This window comes from Mangifera indica, chromosome 18 (genome assembly GCF_011075055.1).
Source record: "Mangifera indica cultivar Alphonso chromosome 18, CATAS_Mindica_2.1, whole genome shotgun sequence".
NCBI lineage: Eukaryota > Viridiplantae > Streptophyta > Magnoliopsida > Sapindales > Anacardiaceae > Mangifera > Mangifera indica.
Window position 1 is genome coordinate 3,080,667 of NC_058154.1, and position 19,835 is coordinate 3,100,501.

The 19,835-nt window shown below is 31.8% G+C and overlaps 3 protein-coding genes across 3 annotated transcripts; 2 read left to right on the forward strand and 1 right to left on the reverse strand.

Moving 5' to 3' along the window:
* Positions 1–2,663: 2,663 nt before the first annotated feature.
* On the forward strand, positions 2,664–6,103 carry LOC123201435 (mucin-5AC-like). The gene is made up of 5 exons (XM_044616944.1): positions 2,664–3,059; positions 3,159–3,270; positions 3,914–4,028; positions 4,286–5,296; positions 5,596–6,103. Exons 1-5 carry the CDS (start codon positions 2,930–2,932, stop codon positions 5,857–5,859), a joined length of 1,632 nt encoding a protein of 543 aa, XP_044472879.1. The 5' UTR covers positions 2,664–2,929; the 3' UTR covers positions 5,860–6,103.
* Positions 6,104–10,500: 4,397 nt separating this feature from the next.
* Positions 10,501–14,863, forward strand: LOC123202150 (putative serine/threonine-protein kinase). The gene is made up of 7 exons (XM_044617927.1): positions 10,501–10,669; positions 10,768–10,870; positions 11,053–11,165; positions 11,253–11,463; positions 11,591–11,828; positions 13,146–13,296; positions 14,218–14,863. The coding sequence occupies exons 2-7, from the start codon at positions 10,807–10,809 to the stop codon at positions 14,512–14,514; spliced, it is 1,074 nt and encodes a 357-aa protein (XP_044473862.1). The 5' UTR covers positions 10,501–10,669; positions 10,768–10,806; the 3' UTR covers positions 14,515–14,863.
* Positions 14,864–16,457: 1,594 nt separating this feature from the next.
* LOC123202151 (clathrin light chain 3-like) lies at positions 16,458–19,343 on the reverse strand. Its single transcript, XM_044617928.1, has 3 exons — positions 18,759–19,343; positions 17,757–17,910; positions 16,458–17,033 (listed from the first exon to the last, which is right to left on the reverse strand). The coding sequence occupies exons 1-3, from the start codon at positions 19,166–19,168 to the stop codon at positions 16,668–16,670; spliced, it is 930 nt and encodes a 309-aa protein (XP_044473863.1). The 5' UTR covers positions 19,169–19,343; the 3' UTR covers positions 16,458–16,667.
* Between the last annotated feature and the right edge of the window lie 492 nt (positions 19,344–19,835).

The window sequence follows — 19,835 nt, forward strand, 5'->3', positions numbered from 1 at the left end:
TCAAAACATTGCAATTATACCTCCACAAAATATATTGTCTTTTTTTGATGACCGTTCTTTTGTGCAATTCATTTTGACATGTCATCAACCATACCCTGACACCCTCTCCCTCCTTGGTGGTTTTTGAACACACAAACTTTGTTGAAAATTGACCAAAACAAGAGAGAGATTCAACTTGATTTCTCATCATCATTGACCTCTCCTTCGATGGTAAATGATAATGCAACAATCTCCTTCCTCTGATTAGTCGAATTGAAGCGAGAGGGAGCATTGATTCTTTGAATTGAAGACAAGGTCGAAACCTTAATTCATGTATTTTACATTGATTCGATCAATGATGGCTTTATGTTCAACCTTCGTCATTTGTTTGTCGATTTGAGAGTGAAAAAGCATAGATGGAACGAAGAAGGGTGTCAAAAAGTGAGCGACAAACAAAGAAGAGAAAGGGAAGCTGAAGGTTTCAATAGTATGGGATGATAGTTCATGAGTAAAAAATATGGGGGGTTAGCTGTAAGGTTTCAAAAGTGTAAATATGAAACCTTAAAAACGAGGGGAAAATCTTAAGAGGAATTTCAAATCTAAAGTGGGAAAATGGGATAAGGTTTATTTTTTAAATAAAATCATTAAATGATATTTTTATCTTTTATACTAACAACAAAATTTAGCAGAAATTAGATAATAAATAAATATTTGAGTTTTCAAAAAATTATAAGTAAAAATTTGATAATACACTAAACTTTAAATAAGAATAAGTTTTTTAGTCTTTTATTCAGTTTAATTACTACTTTCACATTAGTTGTTAAAAGTTTATAAAAAATATTTTATTATAAATATATTTTTACTTAATTTTTAGATTAAAATATTTTTATTTTTAATTAATATAAAAACTAATATAAAGATTATGTAGAAAAATATAAATTTATTCCAATTCTCACTTTTCCTGTGATAGGTTGATAATTTTTTATTATTATTTTTTAATTTTCTTACCATGAAAATAATATACATGTGAGTAAATAAAAACTTATTTGACTGAAATTTGGTGTAAAATTAATTTCCTCCGAAAAAAAATAAATAAAAATGAGACAAATCAATGAATTCGGCTGTCACTTATTTGATGTGATGGAACCATCCAAAAATGGACGCCTCAACTAGAGTCGTCAGTTCAGTCAGCACCAAATTTAAACCACACGATTATCGAGGCTCACTTACTCTATTTAACAGGGAGCGTTGGATTAAGAGTCTTCCATCTTGAAAAATCCAACCGTTCACATTTAAATCTCACCATCTTTTAGTCCAAGTTTGAATTTTTTTCTCACACTGCCCCTCATGCAATTGTGCGCATGAGAAGAATGTTTTGTCTAATCTTCAGCGTCTATTTATAAATGCAGAGGCCAAAAAATTTATTTCCATCCCAGGTTTATTGAACTTTCAAATTAATACGGGGTAAATATTAAAAATTTAAATTTTTATATGTATATAATTAAAATTAATAGAATTAATTAGTTTTAAAAATAAAATTATCATTTAATCAATAATATATTAAAAGTAATAAAATTTATCAATTACACTCTTTAGTTTAAAAAATTAATAATTTTTTTAAATTTAAATGTTAAAATGTTGTATTTTTTCTCTGTTGGGTTTTCATTTATCCGATAAAGTTCCTCTGACATTCTCTCCCTTCGATAGCTTTCTTCCCTTTCTCTAGTCGTGGTTGTCTTCATTATTGTCTTTGTCTGATAATCTTCTCCTTTTTTTTTTGTTGTGTTTGTCTTTAACTCTGATGAAGATACCCATGATCAGAGAAGGGGGAAAAAGTCATTGGAGGGAGAGAAAATTGTTGGAGGAACTTCACCTGAGAATAGAAACCCAACATAGGAGAAATGTAATATTTTAAAATTTAATACTAAATAAAAATTGTTAATTTTTTAAACCATAGATGAAATAAATAAAAATTTATTATTTTTAATATATTATTGATTAAATGATAATTTTATCTTTAAAATTAATTAATTATATTAATTTTAATTATCTATATGTGAGAGTTTAAATTTATAATATTTAATAAGTATTAGTACGAAGATTCACAAATCTTAGGTTAACCTAATATAAAATTACCATTACTTACATTTCCATTAATAAAATACAATAAAAATATTATTATGGGCGGAACTTGACCATACCTCCTTGGTAAGCTTGGTTTAGGGTTTATCTTGATTATATTAAACTTGAGTTAAAATAATTTTAGCTTGAGTTTAAATGATATCGACTCAAATTTAATGAAGTATCAGAAAGTTGTTAATAAATTTATTTTATTAACTTTTTTTCTTGTTTTTTAACAAATTTTCTTCTTTTTTTTTTTTTACATTTTCAGCATTTTTTGTTAATAATTTTATTATTTATTTGAATTAAATTTTTTAAATTTGAATTAATTAGTGTAACTTAGTTTAACTTGAATTTACTGTTACCTGAAAACTATATGTAAATTTTAATTTTATATATATATGTAAATAAAATATTTTATTGAGAAAATAAAATTAGAAAGTTGAATTTATTTTTTGAATTTCAAACTAGCATCAAACAAAATGGCATTCTCGTGAATAAGCATATGTTTCAGGTCAATTAGCTGGAATGTACACAGCCAAAGTTTCAAAATTCGCCATGTCGATCATTTCGCAGCGTCGACTCGTCGCCATATACGAACCAACTCCTGAAGTCCCTGCTCCTCCCCCAATCAATCTCCTTCAACGCAAACGTTGCACTTGTCTTCTTCAACGGTTTCTATTTACATTTCTTTTGACCGACAATTCTCTGGATCATTTGCTCTGGCTCCAGATCTACGCCTTTCTCTTTTGGTATCTTTATATTTCTATTTGAAAGTAAATAGTAATAAGAGTTTAGCAGAATATTCAGCTGGAAGAAGAAAATCGAGATGGTGATGAAAGAAAGAGATGAAGAGCTTGCTTTGTTTCTTGAAATGAGAAGGCGCGAGAACGAGAAAAGTAATTTTCTTCTTCTTCTTCCCAACTCCGAAGGCATCAATAGTAACAGCACTCCTCTAGGTACGGTGTCGTTTTAGCTTCCTTGTTAGATTTTGACTTTTGAAGATCATCATGCTAGTTTTAATATGATCAAGTGTTTGTTTATGTTGTATTCGCCAGCACATAATAATGGAGGATCTCCCATATCCAGGATTGTGTCGTCCGTTCCGACTAGGAAGACCGCTGCTGAGAATTTCTTGAACTCGGAGAATGATAAATCCGATTATGATTGGTATTGTTTCTGTGAATAATTTCATACTTTTGTGCTGAATAGTATATTGATTAATTCATAATACTGTAATTATATGTGAGAAAAGGGAAGAGTCAACGATGTTAGAAAAAAAAGATGAAGACTTTCTTTTTAAGAAAAAAACTTTGGTGAATAATGTCACATATAAATTTACACTCTTTCTCCTCCATTTTATTATCACTATGATTTTTTTTAATATGTCGCTAAATCATTGAAAAACTAAATTTCAATAGGAAAATCGAAATATCATAGTTTAATACCCGTGTGTTGTTATCTCTATTAGAAATGAATGTGATGGATCTAACGGTGCAAGCCTGTGAGTTTCTTCATCAATGATTAGGCTGTAATTCTAAATTTTGCATAGGATACCTTTATTCTTTTGATGATTCTTCTATGAATTTGTCACAATCCAATCTCTCGGTTTATGTTATAACAATAGCGAGTAAAGCTGGGTTTTTACGGATTTGATTGTTTGACAAAAATTGAATTCTGATACATGCATATGGGGTGGGTTTGACTCTTTTTGTGATTGTAAAGGGTTGTGTTAATATTGTATTTTCATGATAATTTTTGGCAAAGATTGCCCTTTTAGTTTGATACTAATGCTAAATTATTCTGCATTCAGGCTTCTTACACCACCCACTACCCCACTGTTTCCTTCTTTGGAGATGGAACTGCAGAAAAATAAAATGAGTCAAATGGGGATGCCTAATGCTCGTCCAACTGCTTTGAAAACAAGGGTAAAAACCTTTGCTGTTTTACTGGTTGTTTTCGTGCCTTGCCAATTAGTGCTATCAGCTTGTCCATCTGTTGCTCTACCGCTATAAAGTTATTTAATCAACCTCTGTATCTGATCACGTTTGCATATTTAATAAGATTTATTTACTTATAAAGTTCTAGTGATATATGGAATTGTCTTTTTTTGTTGTACGAGACTAGAAAATTGTTGTTTACTACTTGCCATAGCTTGTAAATTCATGTTACCTTGCGATTTCAGCTACCTAATCTTCAGGAAGAACCTGCTTCAAGGAGTAATGTAGCATCAAAGAATCTGACCAAGCCATCTGGACTTAACTCTTGTACTGGCAGCAGGAGGCCGTCACCATCTGGTGGTCGAACTTCTACTACTAGAGTTGCAACATCAACAGGGCGGCCAACTTTATCCACAACAGCTAAGCCTTCAAGACCTTCAACTCCTACTTCAAGGGCCACCTTGCCTTCCTTTAAACCTGCTGCTCCTGAAGTGAGATCCTCAACTCCTACTAGATCCACTGTTCGCTTTACGACACCAACTGCTAGGCCAACTGTAGCAGCTCCTAAACCAGTGCCAAGATCAGCAACTCCAACTCCTAGATCAACATCAAGATCAGCAACTCCAACTCATCGATCAACATCAAGATCAGCAACACCAACGTGTCGGCCATCAACCCCTTCAAATGCACCTATTGTATCTACTCCTGTTCAATCTACTTCAGTGTCAAAGTCAGGTTCCATGACTTCAAAGAATCTTGTTCCATCACGCGGCACTTCTCCAACCGTAAAATCTAGGCCATGGAAACCTTCAGAGATTCCTGGTTTCTCACTTGATGCTCCACCAAATCTAAAGACATCATTGCCTCAACGACCAGCTTCGGCTTCTCGGGGCAGACCAGGGGCACAGAGTGCTCAATCATCTTCTATTGATGCTAATTCTATAGGAAGACGCAGACAGCAGTCTTGCTCTCCATCTAGAGTAAGGACTTCAAACGTTAGTGCCTATGGTAGTGGCAGTTCCATTCCTTTCGAGCGTAAGGCAAATGCCAGTAGTGATGATGGCGTGAATCCAGTACGGATGGGAACCAAAATGGTGGAAAGAGTGGTGAACATGAGGAAACTGGCACCACCAAAGCAAGATAACAATGGCTCGAGCCATAGTAATTCTGCTGGCAAATCGTCCTCATCCCTTGACAGCTCTGGCTTTGGAAGAGCACTTTCAAAAACATCCCTTGATATGGCTTTACGACATATGGTATGCTTTCTTCGTTGCATTTCTCATAACTATAAACTAATTCTAGCTTGGGTTGATAATTGGATCAATAGAATAATATACATTATTTGCTTGCAACCAAAGATAATCTGAATCTTGATGAAAAGACATAATTCTTAGACCTATATATCAGATGATATCCATTGCAATAGGTTCTTTATTGTGTTGTTTTTAGTTTTTTTTTTCCCATGATTCTGCCTATGTGCTACTTACTAAACGCATTTCATTTTTCCGGATGTAACTCTGCAAACAAACTGATTTTGGCTTTTCTCGATGTGCAGGATATAAGAAAAAGCATTCAAGGTAATCTACGGCCTATAATGGCGAAGATTCCAGCTTCGTCTATTATTAGTGTGAGATCCAGTTCCACAAAAAGCACGACAATCAGTGTTTCAGATTCACCTCTTGCCACAAGGAGCAATGCTAGCTCCGAACCCAGTGTGAACAACAATTCCTTCTGTGTTGATGATATTGAAATGGAATGCAGCAAGGATTGTGGAAGTGAGAGAGGAGATTCATCTCCTGCAGGCCACCATGGCAGGTAAAGCATTTCTGCATGTTATCTATAGGTGGTAACCTCAACCAGCCTAATGCTTAAGAAACAGCCCGTTTCTAGAGCAATCAATGTGTATGGCGACTTTACTTTTTGTCAAATTTGTTAAGAGAGTCTGCAGTTGCATATACTATTTCCGATATATTGCTATGGTACAATACCCATCAGTTAGATCCTGATGAAATGGATCGTAATATGAAGGGTTTCGAGTAATTAAAATTATTTACTTGAGGTGATGACTGTTGTATGAGAATTGCGATTATTGGAAATTGATAAGCTCCGGCCTTCACATGTTCTGCAGAATTTGTAACAGTCAAAGGTCAGAAATTCAAAACACATTCAAAGGTCAAAGCAGAAGTGTTTTGTTCTTCAAGATTTCTTATTTTTCATAGGGCCAAAGGACTTATTCCTCTTTCTCCTCTCCCCCTGCCACAAAGTATGTTTTCCCAATTTTTCCCTCTTTAACTTTGAAAATCTCAATTACCTACCTATAATTAGTTAAAGTTAAAATCGTTATTTTATCTATAATATAAAAAATAAAGTAAAATATAATTTACTTGTTCTTTCTTAAACTTTAAAAAATAAAATATTTCTTCTACTCAAGTTTTAAAAAATGATAGTTCTCTCTTAGGATTTATTTTCCAAATCTCCGATGCTATCTTCGACATCATTGTCGATGACCTCTCTCTCTCTCGAAGCTTTCTCTGTCTCCAATGATCTCTCTTCACTTAGCTAGACTCTCGATCGACATTCAATGAAGCTTCAGAGACGACAGGAGACGAAGTTCTTTTTCTTTCTAGACATTTACGAAGTTTCCTGTCTTCGTCTTTCCAGACCGAATTTGTGTTGACTGGCATTTCAAAGGAGGGAAGAGAGACTGTCGGAGCATAGTGATGCGTTAGAAAAGCTTCGTCAATGACGATGGCGTCGAGGATTGTAAACTAAACCCTAGGAGGGAGAATGCCATTTTTTAAAACTTGGCTTAGAGGGGAAATGATTAGTTTTTAGGGTTTAAAGGGAGAAAAAGATAAAATTTTAAAGAGTTAGGGTTTTGTTAAGTTTAACTATCCATGAGTGGGTAAATGAGATTTTTAAAATTAATGAGAGAAAACTTGAGATAACAATATACTTTGGGTGGAAAATAGTTCTTTCGCCTTTTCATAGACATACAATATTTTGAGACCATTAAAGGGGTCAGAGAAGTTCCCAAATTAAATAAACGTTAAAAAAATATTCAACCAAATAGAGCTACGGCTTGGTGATATGTTGTGTAGATTTTTTAAGTAGAATTATAGTCTAGTGATATATAATGCATTAATCGTGGTTCTAAAACCCGGAGTAGACTAATTGGCTCAATTGGTTTGATTGAGACCCAAAAACAGTAGTAGTTTTGGATGACAATTCAATAGGTTTATTCATTGAATCGCTTTGATGAATGGCAAAATCACTTTCATTTTATATAATTTTGATCGTTGAACAAAATAAAAATTAAAAAATACAAAAGAGCTTTTAATCGGTTCACTAATCTGATCATTAATTAACCAATTCGATTGTTGGTTGAATTGTATCGTGCATTCCTTCCTAATGATATCATAAGATAGTAATTTAACTGGTTTGATTGTAGATCAGATTCCATAATATTTTACACGAATTATTTTAATTTGTTTTGGTGGGTGGGTGGGTGGGTGTCATAATGTGAATCGAGTCAACATTTTCAACAACAACAGTAATAAAATGCTGTAGCAATGATGAGAAGCAAGTCGAATTCCTATCCTACGAAAACCAATTGATTCCTTCCTTCCTGCCTGCACTATCTATTAATTGAGCTTGTCTTGTCACGCATGATTGACGGTGTATCAACTGAATTATTCTTTTTATTTATTTTTTTTCCCATTTGGCTGGCAACATCTAACGTGAAGATTCAATTATAAATATATTAATATTTGAATAATCTTATCTAGGATTGTAATTGATTTGAATTTGAATTTAAATTGAATAAGATAATGATTTTATTTGTTTTTATAAGATAAATTAAGTTTTAATTTATCAAAATATTTGAGTTTAAATTAATTTAAATATTAAAAATTAAATTATTTTTAAATTGAGTTCAAGATTATTTTTCATAAATGTCGCAAATGATTCTTTTATATTTAAATTAATGTGTAAATGATATTTTTTTTAATCCAAGATTTGGTCTGAAAACACTTTTCCACTTTTAGTTTGCATAATTGTCATCCTCCCACCTAAAATCAAACTCTGTTAAAAAAAATTAATAATATAAAAATAAAATAGTAATTTTAATATAAAAATAACAAATTTTTATAAGACTCAAACGTTTTAAACATGATAATTTAACTCTTAAAAAACACAGTTACATTTTATTTAATTATTTAGATGTTTAATTGTCATTTTTGAAACTATTAGGGTCCAAAAGATCCCCAAATTTTTTTAAAATTTCAAATAACCCCATAAAAATTTCATAAGACCCATGATATTTTCACAAATTTTAATTTACCCCTAATAAATGATTATATGACAAGATGGAAGTGAAAGGATAAAAAGAATTTTATATAATTTAATGATTTAAAAGATTATTTTAATTTTTATTAATTAAGGTTATAAGATAATTTTGAAAAATAAAATTATAGAGATAAGACAGTATTTTACTCTCTAATACTATTATTTTATTAACACAATTTTAATTTTAGATGAAAAGTTGTTATTTATGCTTGATTTTTGGTGAAAAAATGTTATTTATATTAACTAGAGATGGAAAAGTTTTTAAGACTAAATCTTGGGTGATAAAATACATTTCACTCTAAAGTAATCTCAAATTGAACTTTATTTAGATTCAACCAAGATCTATTAATAATAATTATAGGTCTAGTTAATATATTTCGAATTTATCTGTTTAACTAATATGAATGAGGTCTCTGGTTACCAAAAAATTTATTAGTAATATCTAGTGGCTACATATATAATATGAAAATAGAGTAAAAATTCTCTTCATTGGATTCTATTTTATTTGATCAAAGAGTTTAAAGAAATAATTCAAGGGTTTTTTTATTTTCAATGTCAAAAAAAAAATTATTCACAGAAGAGAAAATTAATAGTTAAAAGATCAATCAAAGTCAAAAGACAAATAGACATTCCAACAATAGTGTGAATGGGGAAATTGAAATTTTTACATTAAATGGTCGGTTCAAACAAATTTGTCACACTTTTCAAACATTAAACATTTATATTACAAAGATTATATAATATTTAAATTACTTTTATCTTCAATTTTGGGTAAAGGTAAGGTTGGCAAAGTCGCTGAGTTGGCTGTGATCTCCCCAACTTATTATTTTACAGATACACAATTCACATTTGAGTTTATTTTTAATTTTTAGACTAAAACCCCTTTAAATCTTAGAGCTAACTAAAAAAATTCGATCATTAACAATCAACAATTTATAATTTGAATTTATTCTTGATATTTTTATGTAGAGAAAAAAAAATTGTTCATAAGATAAGATAGAAATATAAGAGCTTTTTGTGTATTTAAACACTAATCTTATACGGATTTTACACTTTAGTCAAATACAAGAATATTTTAGAAAGTTTTTAAAATTTTATGATATAAATATTTAAATTGCAAAAAATATGATAAATTTGTATAACCACATCTGTAAAGTGGCAAAATTTTGAATTTCCCATGTGAATGTGTTGACTTCTTCCTTTATTGACTAATACCAGAAGTTCCATTTTGACATTTCATTGTGTAATAATAATTAAAATATTTTATAAATTCTCAGTTATTAATATTTTTCTAATTTTTTTTAGTTAATATATTATTTATGGAACTTAAGAACATTTCCATATAACTTAAACAAAAATTCAATTAATCATTTATTTTTTTGGGTTATTTTTACTAGAAATATGTTCTTTCAAGGTAATTTTTTTGACTAATATAAATACCGAAATTAGGTGTGATTCATTCCAAACTTAAATTGTAGTTCAAATTGAAATGGTTTAAATTGAAGTCGAATAATTAGAGTTCAATACATGTTGACTTCAAACTACTCTCTATTTTACGTGAGCAAAGTTCGAGTAAACTTTGTTTAAGTTTGATTCGAATATATCTCATATGCAAGAAATGAAAAAAGAAGATGATAGAGTTATATTCGATTTGAGTTGTTTAAACTTGAATTTAGATCATAATAAAACAAGTCAAATTTAAACTAAATATTAGACTTGTTTTCTTAAACAAATAAAATTTGAGATAGATTGAATATTCAAATTTAAGTTGACTTAAATTATATTTAAAACTAAATTATTTTTAGTTTGAATTTAAATTTTAATTAATTAACTTCAAATTGACTATTTTAAATTAAACGGATATAGAGTTAAACCCGGTTTTGATTCGATTCCAACCCTAGGAGAGGTCCAAAATTTTGAATGAAAGAAGCATATTTGTAACGTAAGAGCAGAGACTTGGAAAAAGACAGAATATAATTAAGGATTGCAGTGTCTTTCCTTAGCCCTTTCGTACAGGAAATTAAACTATGCTATTGTGTTGTCCCTATCATTTCACATATATTTTTTACCTTATTTATTTCTTGTTGATGGCAAACAGAGACTTCCCAAAAAAAGGAACGCAGTGAAACAATTCCAATTATAAGTTTAGACCATATTGTATGGTCTAAAATGGATCTTTCTAACACTCAATCTTTGCTTTCTGACTCTATAGATTTCTTTCCCATTTTCAGAAACGGTAGCGTGTCTGCTAACAGAGTTTCTAAAACGCACTCATCACTCGGGTTAGGTTTTAATTTGTAGTGTTTGTTTGTTACTCTTATGAAAATTTTGCGTTTGAATCTGATTTTGCTAATCAATGTATATGTTTTGATCACTTTAGAGATGTGGGTTTGAAGGGTTTGGCTGTTTAGGATCGGCAATGGATTTTAGTTGCTTTGGTGTCTTTGAATCCTGCAAGAAAGACACTCAAAAACAGGTACAAGGTGAGATAATTTAGAGTGATCATATTTCGTGTTATTAATTCTTTGATTTTTTTTTAATTAAAATAATTTCAATTGATGTTGAGATGTTTTAACTTAATTTTGTTTATCTCTAAATTTCTGTTGGATTGAATTATCGTGGCTTACAAGGTTCTGTCAATTCATTTTGTATATATCCTGGTTAGGGATCTCCACCAACAATGTAAAGGTCTTTTCTTACAATTCACTGCGATTAGCAACTGGAGACTTCCATCCATCTAACAAAATCGGTGGAGGTGGTTTTGGAGTTGTTTACAGGGTGAGAGAGATGAACCATGTTCTATTTTGTTCAAAATTTTGTTCGAAGCCGAAAAGTCATGAATTTTTTTCTTTTTTATTATTGCAGGGAGTTTTCAAAGATGGTACCCAAGTAGCCACCAAGTGTCTTTCTGCAGAGTCTAAACAAGGAACGGATGAGTTCTTGACAGAGATCAAAATGATATCAAATACTCGACATCCTAATCTTGTTGAGCTCGTTGGTTGTTGTGTTGAGAACAATAATAGGATATTGGTGTATGCATATCTGGAGAATAACAGCCTTGCAAGAGTTTTGTTAGGTGAGTGTTGCCTTTCTTCTGATTTGGGGTCTTTTGTAGAGCCTATAAAAGTTGTTGCAACAGTTCAGGATTCAGGTGAGCTTTCAAGTTTCTAGGATTATCTAATGTCAAATATTTGTTATTTCAGGTTCAAAAAGTGAACGTATTGCTTTGGACTGGCCTACGAGAGCTAATATTTGCCTTGGTACAGCCTCTGGTCTTGCATATCTTCATGAGGAAGCTGAACCACATATTGTCCACAGAGATATTAAAGCTAGTAATATACTTCTTGATGGCAACTTTCAACCTAAAATTGGAGATTTTGGGCTGGCAAAACTTTTTCCTGACAATGTCACACATGTTAGTACCCGAGTGGCAGGAACAATGTAAGCATGACATTATTGGATTTCACTTTATCATTGAGCTGCCTTGGCTATTTATCTCCATGAAAGTTTGTAATATAGCTGCTTTAAGTGTTTTTTAATATTCTTGGATGGTTATTTTATCATTTTGAATCCTCTCTGCTGTGAGCCTATAACATTTACGGATACAAGTAGTTACGCTCCAGATTCAAAATTTAGCAGGTGTCACTTAAAGGGTCTTGTAAATAATTCCAAAGAAAGTAATTAATAAAAAATTCAATTGAATGTCTATACTTGTGCAGTCTGTCTTATTGTTGTGAAGATAGCTTTTCAAATTAAAATCAATGCTGTGCTTTGTATATATCCAGAATCCATTAAAAGGCACTATTTTTTCCAATTTTATGAATAATATTGTTGAATATTCAGATTTGTTGTTAAGCTTTTAACAAAGCTGCTTCAATGAGGTTGCTTGAAAATTTTGCAGTTGTCTTGTAGTCATGGATGACTTTGCACTTATGATATTTAACCAACCCTTCAAACAGATATTGAATGCTTGTACATAACCTGAATCACCAGCTAAATTAATGAACATAAGATGGTTAAGAGCTTGTAAAAGATGTGAGCAACTAATAACTGATTGAAGTGAAAAATTTTAACTGTAGACTATGGAGGTGCAGCTGAGAGAAGTAGATCCCAATTTATAGAAATCTGTTAAGCCCCGGGGTAATTTAGGAATTTATTAAAATTAGGATTATTACAATCAGAGCCCAATTTGGATTTAAATTGAATAAATAATATTAACAATTAGGATTACATTAGAAGTCCACTCAGGATTCAGATTGAATATATGATATTATTAATTAGGATTGGGAGTCCTTTAGGGTTAGATTTTTAATTCAATAAATAGTAAGGTTTTGGGAGGATGAGGATCAAAATTAGGGAATCTAAATTCCAAGAGGTGGAGCACGGCCAGTGATCTGTTGTTGGAGCACCGGAGATATTAGGTTTCCAATCCTAATCAGTATCCATTCAATAATATATTCAATTCAGTTTATATAAATTCCATTTATTTTAATTCAATTCAACAAGTACATGCAGGGGATTGCAACAAAATCTCTCTTATAATTTGGGATGAGGATCCCATGAGAGAAAGGGAATGGGACTGGTAAAATGTGATATGGAGCATCTTCTTGTTTCAAACCCTTTGAATTTTCTTGTTCTCATTTTTTGCATAGTTCTTGTCATTCATGTTGTAACATATTCCTACGACTTGTTCATTCAGTGGACTTCTGCTGGCTATTTTTTCTGCTTCTTGGCCTCTTAGTAATGTTCTTTCTGCAGGGGATATTTGGCCCCAGAGTATGCTCTCTTAGGACAACTTACAAAGAAGGCAGATGTATACAGTTTCGGGGTTCTTTTACTTGAAATAATTAGCGGTACTAGTAGCAGTAAGGCAGCATTTGGACAGGATTTTTTGCTTCTTGTTGAATGGGTATGTCTCTAAACTTTATTCAATATTTACATTATTTCACTATTGTTACTTGCTGCAGTTTGTGATAAATTATTTTCAAGTCCCAGGTTGACTGTATCAAGATATGCTGGCATTGATGGCCCACTGAATGTACCTTGGTGATAAATCTGATCATGAAAAGTATTTAAGCATAAAAGAAACCACTTTGACATCGAACAGGATTTGATGTGCTCTATCTAATAAATTGCATTCAGACTATATATTTGACTTTTCTTTCATCCGCATCAGTTGATGTTAGCATCTCATTTTAATTCATGTTTGAAAATTTTTGATATCTTGTGGAAGAGGTTGACTTAGTGTCTATATCTTTTAATCTTCCCAAGTCAATGGATGATGGAGATGTTTTGCCCTCATTAGGGCTGCAATCAAGTTGAGCAGAATGTTGTTTGGCTTCAAGCTGGGAAGTTGCAAGTTTGATGTTGAGCTTGAGATAGGAACAACTAGCTTGAGCTCAACTCGAAAAATTATAGTTGAAACACATAATTTATATATTTATCAATTATCCCAAAGTTAGTGAGTAAAATTTTAAAAGTGTAAATGCGAGATTTTGAACTTTTAGGGGTTTATTGATATTTGATTTGTAGCTTGCCTTGTTTGCAGCCCCAGCCCTTGTGATTATTTTCATCCTTAGTACAACATTGGAGATAGTCAAGCATGTAGTCTTGTTAGATTCTTTGAACTAATGTCTCATTGTTTATCAATCAAGAATTCAGCTGTTGAATATATTTTGTGGATACTAAAGATTGTCCTTTCATTCTGAAAAGTTGGTCAAGTTTTGTTTTTTTTTTGTCCACTTGATTTTCCCAAAGTTTACATTTGTTTGATAAACTAAATGCAAATTGCAATAATCTTTTGATGACTGAAATTTGAATGCAATTGCAGACATGGAAACTAAGAGAACAAGGCAGGCTTCTGGAAATTGTCGACCCAGAACTGATTCAATATCCAGAAAATGAGGTGTTGCGTTTCATCAAGGTTGCTCTTTTTTGCACTCAAGCTGGTGCCAATCAAAGGCCCTCAATGAAGCAAGTAGTAGAGATGCTTTCCAAAGAAGTGAACCTTAATGAAAAGCTGCTGACACAACCTGGTGTCCACAAGTTTAAAAACTCTCAACACTTTGGTAGTAGCTCGGAGGAGACTTCTGAATACAAAAAAGCCAAGCAATATGTATATTCTTAGTTGCATGGTACCCTCAACTCAACTCATTCAGTTTCTTGGATCTCATTGTTGTCAGTTTTTTAACCACTTGATGTGTGTGTGTGTGTGTGTATGTATATATATTTGGCCCCATAGTCTTTAATTACAGGGATACATAGAATTTTAACCCAAAATTTAGGTGGGTGAGAGAAAGATGAGTCTTTAGCACATTTATACCTATAAATTTATACATCTCAAGTATGGAGTTGGTATTTCATTTGATTGTACCAAAGCGAAATACTTTGTGTACAAATGATGGATACTAACAGATATAAACAAATTGATGTGATATTATGAAATTAGATAATATAATTGTTTATTTTATATCTAATTCAAACTCATGTAATTGCATTAAACATGATAGTTTGTTTGTATTTATTTTAACATTTACATTTTGTACATCAAATATTACTGTTTTCTCTTTATTGTATTGTATATTTTGAATAGAATAATACTATGTGTACTTATAATGAATACTGATAATGATTTATTAGCTTGTGATTGGGTATTATTATTTTTTATTAATTTAAAATTACTTAATAATATAATAACACGATATCATTGATATATATTCAATCACATGGTAATATATCATTATTAGTATTCAAATTGGCACATATAGTTTTATTATTTTAAATTATAGTTATCAGTATGTTAAAATACATAATACAACATGATATATATGTAAAATGATATATATTATGAGCTGTATTGAATTAATACAATATAATGGATTTATTGTACGATATGATATATATTACGGTATGAATATATATATATTTTTAGAGAAAATCATGGTATAATAGAAGTGTGTATAAAAAATTTTAAATTTTAAAAAATTTTTGTGATATTTTTTAAATTAATAACATATCAATTGGATTTTTTATTATTTTATTTTTTAAAAATCATATCATACGATACAATATAATGTTTAATATATGATACAAAAAATTTAATTTTTAATATGCGATATGATACTTGATCGACTGCTATGTTTGGAATAACTTTACTCTTGCATATTTTATATCCTTAATTTTGTATACCAAATGGTATGGATCTAATGTTGTCCGATGAAATCACAAAACTATATCCACGTCATGCTATTTGTCGGAATATAATGTTAAAAAATAATGTCACTAATAAATATTTTCTTTGACAAAATTTATTATCTAATTTAGGCAGGAGATTATTTTTCGTTCAAAGTTTGTTGAAATGGGAAGTTTCTAACTCTTAGGGTTCGTTTGGTTTCAGGGATTGAAAGATTATTTTGATAATCTATCTTTTATTACTTATATTATTTTGTTCGATTTATCAGTAATAAAAAATTAAAGTAATCTTCTATTACTAATATTGACGTGACAGATAATATAGGTGATAACCTTATTATCACCTTCATCTTAGATATTAAAAGATTATCAAAATAATTTTAATTTTATTATAATTATATTATTATTTATTAATTTTTTGAGATAAAAATAAATTTATTTAAAATTAATATAACAAATAATATAAAAAATATTTAAAAATAATTATATTCAATAACATTTAAGTAAATTTTTCTATTATCTTTAACCAAACACAATAATTATTTATATCTATCAAATTTTATTAAACATAATAATTATTTATATCCATTAATTTTTTATACCCATTAATTATATCAAATTTGGGCCACGCTGGGCATTCAGGCTTCAGCATAGGAAGCGAAAGGTGATTATAACACTCTGTTCCTACAGTGTGAATTGCCTGGGCAAAGCTCTCTATTTACCCAAGAACTATGGCATCCTACTCATCTATTCTAATTACATAAAAGCCAAGGACAATTGTTTTAAGGGGGAGACAAAAAAAAAAAAAAAAGACGAAGCAAATTAGCTAGAAAAATAAGGCGGAGACAAAAAAAAAAAAAAAAAAAAAGACGAAACAAATTAGCTAGAAAAAGCACATCCTAACATCAGCAAAATTGATACAGGAAAAACAAATTTTTCTGCAAGAAAAATGCCACATGCCTCAACTAGCACATCAGAAAGACTGACTTCCAGACATTAACAAAGTTCAATATCATGCCAGAGAAACATCTCTGGACCATGGAAAATTACTTTTCACATAAGCAGATTCAGCTGGCAGTATGTTATCTATCAAGCTGCAGCTACAGCATCAGGAGTAGTGGTGGCTGCGGCTGCAGGCTTCAGGGGAGCAGCAGCAGCAGCAGGAGTACCTGTTTTAGCTTCCCTTTTAGGTTCTGAAGGTGGCGGTGGTTTGGGCTTCATGTGAGCAGGAGGATTATGCTTGAGCTTTGTAAGTATTTGTCGCAGCCTTGAGCAGTCCGTTGCCTTTCCAGGCTTAGGTCCCTGAATCACAACAATGGACGGCTTCTTCTTCTCCTGATCTTTCTTCCCCCTTTTCTCTATAGCTGGCACCTCATAGGGAATGAGTTCTGCAATTGCCTTCCAGCAGTTCTTTAAAGCCTCAGCATGAAACTTCTCACGATTTGCCAAAAACAGCTGACATATTATATCCAGGCACTTAAATTAGGGTAGGTAAGATTTGCAAAGTAGATGGACACTTCCATACTAGATCTGTGTCAAGTAATTAGTGTACCTGAATAATTAATACTTTTAATCCCAAAAACACATAACCAAATGATTCTTAGTTTTGCAGATACTTTTTTCACTTCAGGTCCTATTCTTCTCAGTTAGCTTAATTGTAGCACCCTAGTCTTTATAATATGCAAATCAAAAATAAAGAAAAGAGACCAATTTACACTGTAGAACTGCCTAAGTACATCAGGTTTTATTAACTTCTTAGCATGCTTTCTACGATACAATGCCAGAGTTATCAGCACATTCCTGTCGCCTAAAAATTAAACTTCCAATCTAGGCACAAAATTCCTTTTGTGCCATGTACATTTTCAAAATATACAAATGCGTGACTGGGAAGAGAGGGAGATCAAATCAAGGAACTAACATTCATATTTATAGACATGGTAGTTTGGGATATAAGGATTATGTTCACATCTGCCCAAAATATAGGGAAATTATTTCTCAAAGTAGTGGGAAAGACAGCAGTTTGAGTGTCTGATGAATATTTGGATTAAAGTATTTTTTTAAGATTATTGACAACCAAAGTCTGTCTTAACATATACTATTAGAGCACATTGTGATTGACAACATTAACCTTTACTGAAAAAAAAATAAACACCTTTATAGTGTCCAGTCTTATCTCACCTTCTCCTTCTCCCTGTTAGAATCTTTGTTTTTCTCCATACCAAGGGCTCGCTTCTTATAGAACCCAACTTTGTACTGCTCTGCTTCCTCAATAATTTCTTGTAGCATTTCTTTCTCCTTCTTCTCCTTCTCCTCAAGTCTTATTGCATTTTGTCTGCATATCCCCACAACCAATTACACCAAAAATCAGCCCATATCATACTTACATAGAAACAAATGCACATAATTAATTTAAAAAATAGGTAGTTAATAAAAAGCTAAAAGTTTAGCTTGCCTGAAATTTAATGATATTAAACCATCAGTAACCACTATGATAATGATTCGGTAACCTTGCAATGTAAGATAAAAAGAAAAATAAATTTTCAATGATCGATTCGACCATTAGGGAGATCTAAAAGTAGCCACTGTTGGCCTACAATGTTCCTGGAACAGCAAGGTAACACTTACCCTGTATCCCATCCAGATTTTAATTTCAAAGCTCACATACTAACAGTATAATATAGTTTAATATTTAATTATGAAACTAAATCGGTGCCCATAATATATATACATAATCTTATGTTTTAATTTTTTTTTTTTTATAACGAGAAAGACCATTCGAATCGGCTTGCCATTATTATGGACCGAACCAAACACACGAGGTAGGACAAACCCGGATCCAGTGACCAAACCCACAACAACTAGATAAGTTAATACTTTCTTATATATAAATTTTCCTTTTTTCCTACTCAAGTTAACCCCTGGCAGGTAATATAATGATTCACATAATAACTCAGAGCATTAATAACAGAAGCATATTATCAGAACATTAAAAATAAGAAATTATTAATGTAAAATGAAATAATTTAAGGAATATTATCTTTCAACAACATGTTGAAACCATGAACTTGACCTCAATTTTACGAACAAAACACCATAATCCAAGGCTCATGTACACCTAGAACTCCGTGAAAACAGTATTAGAGTGTCGACAAAATTATGTAAGTGAAGTCGCTGGCTCACCTACGCCACTCTCTGAGAGCAAAGCCCTCCTCTGCTGGCATCTCAGCCGGTGGTGGCAAGATCGAACCGTCCACTCCACCTAGACCTCCATGAAAACTCTTACCGTTTTGCTCAGACGAGAAAGTTGAGAATCCAAGACCGGACGAGTAGATTGAAGGTGGCGATGGAGTATCCGGCACTGGATTCGAAGAAAAAAAATTTTCTCCGACGCTGTACGATTGGCTAGTGAAGACTGGTGATGAGTCACCGGCAAATTCCTTGATGGAGTCAGCATCGAAGTTAGAAAAAGATGAGGGAAATCGTTGTGAAGAAAGGCGAGGTTCGTAGCCGATGTAGCCGTCGTCATCAAAGGGACGAGTCGAACCGCTGAGTTGTGACTCGTCACCGAAAGATCCAGTGATCGAGGACATGGCTGCGACCTTGACACTTGATGATCTCTCCGCCAAATGTTTCGTTGAGGACTGAAGAATAAAATTACTCACTGTCTTTTCAAGGAAAATTCCAGGTGAATAACGTGGTGCATGCAAAATCACCGCTACCACAAACGTGTCAGACTGTAATTGAGTTAATTGCTGTGCTAACGAATGATGTATCTACATATCATCAAGTAGCATGGAAAATACTATTTCTGATATTTAACTAATTTAGACAGCGCCACCTTTTCCTTATCTGTCCCCACCACCTGGAATATTCATCATCAATTGCGTGACAGGAGGTTCCACGACCTGGAATCTTATGGCATGAGAGATGTTTGGGTGTGATCGAGGGACAGTCTTCTGATGGACACGATTCGTCCTGATACGATGAAAATGATCGGCCGCGGATTGAGGGAGAAAATTAAGGTAAAATTTTCAATTTTAAATATTTTTTTAAATAATAAATTTATTCTTAATTTTTATTTAAATTTTTAAAATTTAAGGATGGGAATTTGAAAAATAAATCAAACATGCGTGAAAATGTATCCTTTGGCCCTTGATTTAACTATAAATATTTTGAATCCTGTTAATATTAGTTATTTCCAAAAGTACCCCTGTGATCAAATGTTGCAGTGATATTAATTTTATAATATTTCATGCA